This window comes from Chlorocebus sabaeus, chromosome X, assembly GCF_047675955.1.
Source record: "Chlorocebus sabaeus isolate Y175 chromosome X, mChlSab1.0.hap1, whole genome shotgun sequence".
Classification (NCBI taxonomy): Eukaryota; Metazoa; Chordata; class Mammalia; order Primates; family Cercopithecidae; genus Chlorocebus; species Chlorocebus sabaeus.
This window is the reverse complement of record NC_132933.1, coordinates 95,808,585-95,821,177: the sequence shown is the minus strand read 5'-3', so window position 1 is coordinate 95,821,177 and position 12,593 is coordinate 95,808,585. Positions and strand designations below refer to the sequence as shown.

Genomic DNA, 12,593 nt, shown 5'->3' with positions numbered 1-12,593 from the left:
AATACATGGTGCTGGGATAACTCACTAGCCATGTTTGTAAGACAGAATCTATACACTTATATTTCACCATAGGCAAAACCTAACTCAAAATAGATAAATATTTAAAATGTAAGACCTCAAACTATAAAACATTCGAGATGAAAACCTAAGAAATACCCTTCTCTATATTGACCTTGTCCCCCCACCCAAAAAAAAAAAAAAAAAAAAAAACATGGTCAACACCCTAAAGCTATTGCAACTAAATGAAAAATTGACAAGTGGGACTTAATTAAACTAAAGACCTTTTGCAAAGCAAAATAAACCATCAATAGAATAAACAAGCAACCTACAGATTGGGAGGAAATATTCATAAACCATGCATGCAATAAAGGTATAATATCCAGAATCTATAAGGAACTTAAGCAAATCAACAACTAATAAACAAATAACCCATTTAGAAGTGACCAAGAGACATGATCAGACATTACTCAAAAGAAGATAGAGAAGTGGCCAACAAATATTTGAAAAAATGCTCATCAGGATCAAGTTCACAAATAGCAATATTAGCCGTAAATGTAAACGGGCTAAATGCCCCAATTAAAAGACACAGACTGGCAAATTAAATAAAGAGCCAAGACCCATTGGTGTGCTGTATTCAGGAGACTCATCGTACATGCAGAGACACACATAGGCTCAAAATAAAGGGATGGAAGAATATTTATCAAGCTCATGTAGAGCAAAAAAGAGCAGGAGTTGCAATTCTAGTCACTGATAAGACAGACTTTAAGCCAACAAAGATGAAAAAAGACAAAGAAGGGCATTACATAATTATAAAGGGACCTTTGTACCAAGAAGAGCTAACTATCCTAAATATATATGTACCCAATACGGGAGCACCCAGATTAATAAAGCAAGTTCTTAGAGACATACAAAGAGACTTAGAGTCCTATACCATAATAGTGGGAGACTTTAACACCCCACTGTCAATATTTGACAGATCAACAAGACAGAAAATTAACAAGAATATTTAGGACTTGAACTCAGCTCTGGACCAAGTAGACCTAATAGATAGCTACAGAATTCCCCACCCCAAATCAACAGAATATACATTCTTCTCAGCATCACAAAATTGACCAAATAATATGAAGTAAAACACTCCTCAGAAAATGCGAAAGAATGGAAATTATAACCAACAGTCTCTTAGACCACAGTGCAATCAAATTACAACTCAGGATTAAGAAACTCACTCAAAACTGCACAACTACATGGAAAGTGAACAACCTGCTCCTGAATGAGTACTGGGCAAAGAAATTAAGGCAGAAATAAATATAATATTTGAAACCAGTGAGAAAAAAGACACAATGTACCAGGATCTCTGGGACACAGCTAAAGCAGTGTTTAGAGGGAAATTTATAGCACTAAATGCCCAAAGGAGAAAGTAGGAAAGATCTAAAATTGACACCCTAACATCACAATTAAAAGAACTAGAGAAGCAAGAGCAAAGTAATTCTAAAGCTAGCAGAAGACATGAAATAACTAAGATCAGAGCAGAACTAAATGGAATAGAGACACACAAAAAGCCCTTCAAAAAAATAAATGAATCCAGGAGCTGTTTTTTTGAAAAGAGTAACAAAATAGGTAGACTGCTAGCCAGACTAATAAAGAAGAAAAGAGAAGAATTGAATAGACACAATAAGAAATGATAAAGGGGATATCACTACTGATCCCACAGAAATACAAACTACCATCAGAGAATACTTATAAACACCTTTACGTAAATAAACTAGGAAGTGTAGAAAAAATGGAAAAATTCCTGGACACATAAACCCACCCAAGTCTAAACCAAACCTGGAAGAAGTTGAATCCCTGAATAGGCCAAGAAGAAGTTCTGAAATTGAGGCAGTAAATAATAGCCTACCAACAAAAGAAAAGCCCAGAACTAGATGGATTCACAGCCAAATTCTACCAGAGGTACAAAGAGGAGCTGGTACCATTCCTTCTGAAACTATTCCAAACAATAGAGAAAGAGGAACTCCTCTCTAATCCATTTTATGAGGCCAGCATCATCCTGATACCACACCCTGGCACAGACACAACAAAAAAAGAAAATTTCAAGTCAATATCCTTGATGAACATTGTTGTGAAAATCCTCAATAAAATACTGGCAAACTGAATCCAGCAGTACATCAAAAAGCTCATCTACCACAATAAAGTCGGCTTCATCCCTGGGATGCAAGGCTGATTCATCATACACAATTCAATAAATGTAATCCATCACTTAAACAGAACCAATGACAAAAACCACATGATTATCTCAATAGATGCAGAAAAGGCCTTCAATAAAATTCAACACCCTTTCATGCTAAAAACTCTGAATAAAGTAGGTGTTAATGGAACATATCTCAAAATAATAAGAGCTATTTATGACAAACCCACAGCCAATATCATACTGAATGGGCAAAAGCTGAAAGCATTCCCTTGGAAAACTGGCACAAAGATAAGGATGCCCTCTCTCACCACTCCTATTCAACATGGTGTTGGAAGTTCTGACCAGGGCGATCAGGCAAGAGAAAGAAATAAAGGGTATTCAATTAGGAAAAGAGGATGTCAAATTGTCTATGTTTGTAGATGACATGACTGTATACTTAGAAAACCCCATTGTCTTAGCCCAAAATCTCCTTAAGCTGATAAGCAACTTCAGCAAAGTCTCAGGATACAAAATCAATGTGCAAAAATCACAAGCATTCTTATACACCAATAATAGACAAAAAGAGAGCCAAATCATGAGTGAACTCCCGTTCACAATTGCTACAAAGAGAATAAAATACGTAGGAATACAGCTTACAAGGGATGTAAAGGACCTCTTCAAGGAGAGGTACAAACCACTGCTCCAGGAAATAAGAGAGGACACAAACAAATGGAAAAACATTTCATGCTCATGGATAGAAAGAATCAATATTGTGAAAATGGCCATAATGCCCAAGTAATTTATAGATTCAATGCTATCCCCATCGAGCTACCATTGACTTTCTTCACAGAATTGGGAAAAAACTACTTTAAATTCCATATGGAACCAAAAAAGACCTCCGATAGCCAAGACAATCCTAAGCAAAATGACCAAAGCTGGAGGCATCACGTTACCTGACTGCAAAGTATACTACAAGCCTACGGTAACCAAAACAGCATGGTACTGGAACCAAAATAGATATATAGACCAATGGAACAGAACAGAGGCCTCAGAAATAATGCCCCACGTCTACAGCAATCTGATCTTTGACAAACCTGGCAAAAACAAGCAATGGGGAAAGGATTCCCTATTTAATAAATGGTGCTGGGAGAAATGGTTAGCCATATGCAGAAAACTGAAACCGGACCCCTTTCTTACACCTTATACAAAAATTAACTCAAGATGCATTAAAGACTTAAACATATGACTTAAAACCATAAAAACCCTAGAAGGAAACCTAGGCAATACCATTCAGGACATAGGCATGGGCAAAGACTTCATGACTAAAACATAAAAAAAAAAAATGGCAACAAAAGCCAACATTGACAAATGGGATCTAATTAAACTAAAGAGCTTCTGAACAGCAAAAGAAACTATCATCAGAATGAACGGGCAATCTATAGAATGGGAGAACATTTTTGCAATCTATCCATCTGACAAAGGGCTAATATACAGAATCTACAAGAAACTTAAACAAATTTACAAGAAAAAAACAAACATCCACATCAAAAAGTGGGTGAGGGATATGAATAGACATTTCTCAAAAGAAGACATTTATGCGGCCAACAAACATATGAAAAAAAGCTCATCATCCCTGGTCTTCAGAGAAATACAAATCAAAACCACAAAGAGATACCATCACATGCTAGTTAGGATGGTGATCATTAAAAAGTCAGGAAACAACAGATGCTGGAGAGGATGTAGAGAAATAAAGATGGTTTTACACTGTTGGTGTGAGTATAAATTAGTTCAACCATTGTTGAAGACAATGTGGCGATTCCTCAAGGATCTAGAACTAGAAATACCATTTGATCCAGCAATCCCACTACTAGGTATATACCCAAAAGATTATATATCATTCTACTATAAAGCCACATGCACATATATGTTTCTTGTGGCACTGTTCATAAAAGCAGACTTGGAACCAACCCAAATGCCAATCAGTGATGAACTGGATAAAGAAAATGCGGCATATATACACTGTGCAATACTATATAGCTATAAAAAAGGATGAGTTCATGTCCTTTGCAGGGACATGGATGAAGCTGGAAACCATCATTCTTAGTAAACTAACACAAATCAGAAAACACTGCATGTTGTCACTCACAAGTGGAAGTTGAGTAATGAGAACACATGGACACAGGGAGGGGACCATCACACACTAGGGCCTGTTGGGGGTTCGGGACCTAGGGGAAGGATAGCATTAGGAGAAATACCTAATGTAGATGACGTATTGATGGGTGCAGCAAACCACCATTGCACATTTATACCTATGTAACAAACCTGCACGTTCTGCATATGTATCCCAGAACTTATAGTATAATAATAATAATAAATTCCAATTGAAACCTCTCCTTTTTTTCTGGTTTCCATTTACTCGGTAGATTTTTCTCAATTTTTAAAATTTTGAGCGTATGGATGTCATTGCATGTAACATGGGTGTGTTGAAGACAGCATACCAATGAGTCTCACTTCTTTATCTGGCTTGCCACTCTGTGCCTTTTAATTGGGGCATTTAACCTGTTTACATTCAAGGTTAGTATTGATATGTTGGATTTGTTGCTGTCATCATGTTGTTACTTGGTTATTATGCATATCTGTTTGTGTTATTGCTTGTTAGTATCAACAGTCTGTGTACTTGTGTGTTTTTGTAGTGGTTTGTAATTACCTATTATTTCCACATTTAGTGCTTCTTCCAGAGGCTCTTATAAGGCACATCTGGTGGCAACAAATTTTCTTAGCATTTGCTTGCCTGAAAAGGATCTTATTTCTCTTTTGTTTATGAAGCTTAGTTTGGCTGGATATGAAATTCCAGGTTGCATTTTTTGTCTTTAAAGAATATTCGATATAGGTCCCCAATCTCTTCTTCCATGTAGGATTTGTGCTGAGAGGTCTGTTGTTAGTTTGCTGGGCTTCCTTTTATAAGTGACCTACCGTTTCTCTCTAGCCTTTAACATTTTTTTCTTTCATTTCGGCTGCGGAGAATCTGATGATTATGTGTCTTGGGGATAACCTTCTCATGAAGCATTTTGTGTGGGTTCTCAGTATTTTCTGAATTTAAATGTTGAACTCTCTATCTAGGTTGGAGAACTTTCTCCTTGGTGGTATCCTGAAATATATTTTCTAATGTGCCTTTTTTCTCTTTTTCTTTTTCTGGAATGTCAATGAGTTCTAGATTTGGCCTCTTTATGTTATTCCATAATTCATGGAGGTTTTGTTCATTAAAAAATTCTTTTTTCTATTTAATTGTTTCACTATTTTATTTTTAAAAGCCAATCTTCAAGCTTCAATATTCTTTTCTGAGCTTGGGTATTCTGCTGCTAATGCTTGTGATTTCATTATGAAATTTTTGTAGTGTGTTTTTCTGCTCTATCAGGTTCACTGTTTTTTTTTTTTTTTTTTTTTTTTCTATATTGACTATTTTGTCTTTCAGCTCCCGTATGTTTTTATTGTAAATTCTACCTTCCTTAGATTGGGTTTTAATATTTTCTGGGATCTCAGTGATCTTTCTTTCTATCTATGTTCTGAATTTTATTTATCTCATTTCAGATATCTCAGCCTGGTTAAGAATGCTTGCTTGAGAATTAGTGTGGTTGTTTGGAGGAAAGAAAACACTGGTTTTTTGAATTGTCAGAGTTGTTGCTATTTTTGTTGGTCTGTTGTTTCTTCAATATTTAAAGTTGTTTTCTGGATGAGTTTTTTTTTTCTTTTATTCTACTTGATGTCCTTGGGTGATTTGATTGTGGTATAAGGTGGGTTCAGTTGACTGGCTTCATTTCTGGAATATTTAAGGTGACCAAGACTCAGCTCAGTACTCCTGGATTGCATGCTCTGACTCTGGGGGACTGGTATCAGGTCCCCACTTTCTTCTCTGACTTTTCAAGGTTAGGAACTTTCTGGGAGGGCTGAGGTGCTCCTGGACCACTATAAGGGGCAAGGTGCTGCCAGATCACTGGTCACAATACTTCAATGGATAGTACCAACCAAAGCACTTCATAGGGCTGTGGCAGCAGTATCTGCCCTTATTCTTTTTTTTTTTTTTTTTTTTTTTTTTTGAGACGGAGTCTCGCTCAGTCGCCCAGGCTGGAGTGCAGTGGTACGATCTCGGCTCACTGCAAGCTCCACCTCCCAGGTTCACGCCATTCTCCTGCCTCAGCCTCCTGAGTAGCTGGGACTACAGGCGCCTGCCACCACGCCCGGCTAATTTTTTTTTTTTTTTTTTTTTTTTTGCGTTTTTAATAGAGACAGGGTTTCACCGTGTTAGCCAGGATGGTCTTGATCTCCTGACCTCGTGATCCGCCCACTTCGGCCTCCTAAAGTGCTGGGATTACAGGCGTGAGCCACCGCGCCCAGCCTTATCTGCCCTTATTCTTATGTGCCAGTTGCAACTCCCACTGCAGTATGTATGGGTTTATGCTCGTCAGCTGCAGCACAGTGCTAGCAGGTGCCAGGGTGCTGACCTTTGTGAGAGCATTCGCAGCAATTGCCAGTATTGACAGCATTGCCTTTTGTGGGCCAGTGGCTGGCCGTCATGCAGGTATTTGCAGTAGTTGGTTGCATTGACAGCACGACTAGGGGGCATAGGGCTTCCCAGCAGCAACTGTGGGTACATTCACACTGGTGGCAGTGTTATCATGGGGTTAGGGTGCTCTGGTTGGCACAGGTCTGTGTGGGCCCTTTATGCATGTTCCTGCAGGTAGCGGTCGCTACTCAGGGTGCGGGTGGGTCCATTTTTTCTATGCCTAGTTTCTGCCGGCAGCTGTTTCAGCACAGAAAGGGGGGTACTGGTGGGGGCAGTGCTGGCATGCCTTCTGCTTGCCAATGATCTGATAACAATGGTGGTGCAGTGGGGGGAAGAGGTGCTGTGCACTCATGCCAGGAGTAGTGGCATGGCAGGGTGCACACAATTATGTGTCCTGGTAGAGAAGGGAAGACAAGATTCCCCCCCCTCCCCACACACATGAGTACCAGTAAAGCAATGTTGGAGGTCGTCATGGGTGAGTGCATGTAGGCAAAGTGGCACAGGGGAGGCTGCCGTAGTGGGAGGATATGGGCTAGTTGGGCTTGTCTTCTCGGGCAGCTCTGTTCTAGGACTTTGCAGGTCAGATGCTGTCCACCAGCACAGGAACTGTGATGCAGGACCCCAGGAGGTACTTAGGGGCTGCACTGCAAGCAGGCATGGCCAGACTGGGGCCCTGGGAGAAGCCAGCAGAATGAGGGGTGCTCAGATTGGACTGGCCCTGTCTCATGGGCAAAATCACCCTGCAGAGTTCAGGTCTGACAGTTCCCCTAGGGCTTAAGTCTCCTGTGGGAGGCAGTCGAGCCTAGGGGCATGGGAAACCTTTGTTGTGCGCCTCCAGATGTTCTGGCATCAAGTCTTCCAGCTCTGCTCCAGCTTGAATTCTGCCCCTACCACTTCTCTGAGCACCTCTCCCTGCTAATCCAAGTGTCCGTGGTGGTCAAGGGTATTTTTCTTGCTATGATTCTAGAGGCCCATGTTGAAAGTTGGTTGCTCCTTGACTGTTCAACTCACCTTTTCCCCCAGGTGTTTCTGGGAGCCAGGAGCAAGTCCCAGTGAACAGTAGCCCTGTGCAGGGTTCCCAACTTCCTCCCCATTCAGCCCAGCATCTGTGTCTTCCCTCCATCCACCCTCAATGCCTTCTCTCTGAAGATCTGCTAGGATTGTGTCCTACCAATGCCCCAACCAGTCTTCCCAATGCCCCAACCCTTTGTGGGAGATGTTCCTTCTGGCTACATCTAGTTGGCCATCTTGCCCCTCAGGAGAAAACAATTATTTTTATTTAATAACTTTTAAACATTTTCTGTGGCTCTTTTAGGAATGCCCAATTCTTCTGGACTCATGAACCGCCGTGATGCCATTTCCAAAACAGATGCCACTGTGGTGGCATTACTGAAGGAAGCTGGTGCCATTCCCCTTGGCATAACCAACTGTAGTGAGTTGTGTATGTGGTATGAATCCAGTAACAAGATCTATGGCCGATCAAACAACCCATATGATTTACAGCATATTGTAGGTGGAAGTTCTGGTGAGTTGGACATTTTAGTAGGGCATCAAGAGCTGTGTTAACAATAATAATTATGAATTGTATTAATAAACCTGATACAGTATAGCATCTCTAACCTATAAGAATGGATGCAAAAACCCAGGATATGTTTGTGTTGATGGAGAAGAAATGGGAGTCATGTGAGAGCCTTGGTTAACTCTGATATTTTGAAGATAGATAGAGGAGAAGTAGCCAGCAAAGGGAATTGAGAACGAACTACAAGTGATGTAGATAGGAAACATCATAAAGTGTATAGAGACTAGAAAAAAAAGTGTATGGAGACTAGAATTGACAAGACTTTTATTAAGCCTGAATGGATGCATACGTGGGTTAGCAAAATATGATGTTTAAACTTGTGGGTGCTAAAGCTACATAGACATTTGAGACTTCTTTTACTATATGACCTTAGTCACATGAAGTAGGTGCTTATTAAGTCAGTTTCCTTTGCTTGTAAGATGGCCATATTAAAGAAATCAGACTTGTAAGGTTACTGTGATGATTAAAACTTTAAGTGTGACTTCAGGTTTCCGGTCTAGCATATATGGGGTTTAGAAGTTTTTACTCCAATTCACACAATAAGAACAAAAGCTGAACAAACTAAAAATTAACAACCATTATTAGATTTATCAATATGCCGAGGTAATGGGAAAACCACTCTTCCCAAAACTGAATGAAAGACAGGCAGATACAAAGAATCGGAACTTGCCTAGGAGCAAAAATTTCAGGGGAACCAGCACAGCAGTAGAAAAACCTAAACTATAATTGATCACTTGCTGGAGGTTCATTTTGAAAAAGTTTAAGAGTCAAAATGTATGTGGTAGTTGGGTGGGGGGATCTTGGGGGCCTCACAGAATTTCAAAAGTTTTACCTTCAGGAGCCCTACTGTGTTCCCAGGTGAAGATCGGAGAGAAATCTTCTCTTGCTTCTTGCACAGGGAGGGAAAAAGTAGCCATTTTGAAATACTACTTCCAAAGCCTACTGTTCTGCTAACAAGGAATTTCCTCAGAGAAACTATTTTTATCAGAACCTAACTTAGTAACGTTTTACAAGAAACTAATGGACTTGACCTAGGGGAAAGAAAATATCCAACTCCAGTCCTGTCTAGGTTTCCTGTCCTACTGAAGGGGTCAAAGCAGAATAAAATTGAGAAGCACATGTTAGGGTCACAGAACAGGGGCATATGCTAACTAAATGACTGAGACCTAATCATATGAGTATAAAATACTTCCTCTCCTTGCCTCCACACACCTTATCACTACACCAATAGGGATTTTCTATAATGGGGGTTCTATATAAACCAGAAGAACTGTACATCATAGGTGTTATTTAAGAAGTCTCTAGGGAAACTCAAAGACAACAGAGGAGGTGGAAACAATGAAACCAGTTGAAAATTTTACACCTGATACCTATGGCTACAGCAGACAGTAAACACAGACTAACCCCTAGTCAGGGAAACATAAAACCTCACATTAAAGGCCAAATACCCCCAGTTCTTTTATCTCAGTACATCATGTTTGGCTTTCAACAAAACAATTATAAGGCATACTAAAAGACAAAATCACAGTTTGAAAAGACAAAGCAAGCATCAAGATTAGCAATATGGCAGAGATATTGAGATTATCAGACTGAAAATTGAAACCATTTGTGATTAATATGTTAAGGGCCATAATGGAAAAAAATGGTCAACATGCAAGCACAGATCTGTAATGTAAGAAGACAGATGGGAACTTCAAGAATCAAAAGCAAACGCTAGAAATAAAAAAGTTATAACAGAAATGAAGAACATCTTTGATGGGCTCATCAATATGTTGTATACAAAATAGGAAACCTTCAGTGATATGGAAGATCTGTCAACAAGAACTTCCAAAACTGAAAGTAAAGAGGAAGAAAAAGAATGAAAAAGACAGAACAGACTATCTAATAACTGTGTGATTACAAATGCATATAATACACATATATAATTGGAACACTAGGAAGAGAAGAAAGAGATTTTAAGAAACAACAATAAATGTTTGAGAAAAACTACACCTAGCATACTGTTTCATCCTTAGAAGATTAAAGACAAAGAAAAAAAAATATTTAAAGAAGAAGGAAAAACATACCTTATCTATACAGGAGCAAAGATAGAATTATATTGGTATTTTCTTCAGAAACCATGCAAACAATAAGAGATGGGCATCCACTTTGGGAGGCCAAGGCAGGTGGATCACTTGAGGTTAGAAGCTCGATACCAGCTTGGCCAACATGTTGAATCCCCATCTCTACTAAAAATACAAAAATTAGCCAGGCCTGGCAGCAGGCGCCTGTAATACCAGCTACTTGGGAGGCTGGGGCAGGAGAATTGCTTGAACTCGAGAGGTGGAGGTTGCAGTGAGCTGAGATCATGCCACTGCACTCCAGCCTGGGTGACAGAAGGAGATTCCATCTCACACACACACACACACACACACAGGAGTCAAATATTTAAACCATTGAAAGAACCATCAACTTAAAATTCTGTCTAGCAGATCTATTCTTCAGAAATGAAAAAGAAATAACGATGCTCTGAGACAAAGGAATATTGACAGAGCAATAGAGCAAGAATGTTAAAAGATGTTCTTCAGAGAGAGAGAAAAAAAAGAATACAGGCCAAAAACCTGAATTCTTGTAAAAAAAAAAAAAAAAAAAAAAAGAAAGAAAAGAAAATTATTAGAGAAAGATTGAACAAAAGTAAAATAAAGTATTTTTAAATTATTGATTGATCTAACATGTAATTGTTCAAAATAATAATGCCAAAAATGTATTGGGTGATTATAGCTTGTGTATGAGTGAAATGAATGACAACAATGTTATATGGGATGGGATAAAGGAATTGGGAATGTTCCTTTATAAGATAACTACACTACTTGGGAGGTGGCAGAGTATCATTTGAAGGAGACTTGAGTTAGTTCTAAATGTATATTGCAAACTCAAGGGCAAATATTAAAGAAAAAAAAAGTATACTTTAAGTGGCAAGAGAGAAGAATAAATGGAAACATACAATATAGTCAGTTAAAATCAGAGACTTAGCCTCCCACAGAGTAATAGTGGGAGAACTTAACACCCCACTGAAAATATTAGATAGACATTGAGACAGAAAATTAACAAAGATAATCAACACCTGAACTTAGCTCTGGATCAAGTGGACCTGATAGATATCTACAGAACTCTCCACCCCCAAACAATGGAAAACAGATTTTTTTCATCATCACATAGCACTTACTCTAAAATTTATCACATAATTTGAAGTAAAACATTCCTCATTAAATGCAAAAGAACTTAAATCGTAACAATTTCTCAGATTACAGCACAATCAAATTAGAACTCGAGATTAAGAAAGTCACCCCAAACAAAACCACACAACTACGTGGAAATCGAGCAACCTGCTCCAGAGTGACTTCTGGGTAAATAATGAAATTAACAAAGAAATCAAGAAGTTTTTTGAAACTAATGAGAACAAAGACACAATATATCCGAATCTGGGCCACAGCTAAAGCACTGTTGAGAGAGAAATTTATAGCACTAAATCCCCACATCAAAAAGCTAGAAAGGTGTAAAACTGACAACCTAACATCACAACTAAAAGAAGTAGAGAAACAAGAGCAAACAAATCCCAAAGCTAGGAGAAGACAAGAAATAACCAAGATTAGCGCAGAACTGAAGGAGATAGAGACACAAAAAATCCTTCAAAAATCCATGAATTCAGGAGCTCTTCTTTTGAAAAAAAAAATAAATAAATAAAATAGACCACTACCTAGACTAATAAAGAAGAAAAGAGAGAAGAATTAAATAGACAAAATCAGAATGATATTACCACTGACCCCACAGAAATAAAAACAACCATCAGAGATTACTATATACACCTGTATGGACAAAACTAGAAAATTTAGAAGAAATGGAAAAAAATTTCTGGATGCATACTCCTTCCCAAGACTGAACCAAGAAAAAGTTGAATCTCTAAATAGAACGACAATGAGTTCTAAAATTGAAGCAGTAATAAATAGCCTACCAACTGAAGAAAAAAAAAAAAAAAAGGCCCAGGACTAGATGGATTTACAGCTGAATTCTACCAAAGGTACAAAGAGGAGCTGGTACCATTTCTACTGAAATTATTCCAAAAAATTGAAAAGGAGGGATTTTTTTTTTGTAACTAATTCTATGAGGCCAGCATCATCCTAATAAGAAAACCTAGAGACATACATAGGCTCAAAACAAAGGGATGGAGGAAGATCTACCAAGCAAATGGAGAACAAAAAAAAGCAGGGGTTGCAATACTAGTCTCTGTTAAAACAGACTTTAAACTA

General features: G+C 38.5%; 1 protein-coding gene across 2 annotated transcripts in view; it reads left to right on the top strand.

The window, feature by feature from the left end:
• The window catches only part of FAAH2 (fatty acid amide hydrolase 2), a 221,124-nt gene that overhangs the window by 31,383 nt on the left and 177,148 nt on the right, over positions 1–12,593 (top strand). Inside the window, exon 4 of one of the 2 annotated variants that reach the window (XM_007991885.3) lies at positions 8,044–8,253. The exons of the other annotated variant lie outside the window; for it this stretch is intronic. Within the exon in view, the coding sequence (XP_007990076.1) occupies positions 8,044–8,253 (210 nt within the window). The remainder of the gene's footprint in view (positions 1–8,043; positions 8,254–12,593) is intronic. 2 annotated transcript variants of the gene reach the window in all.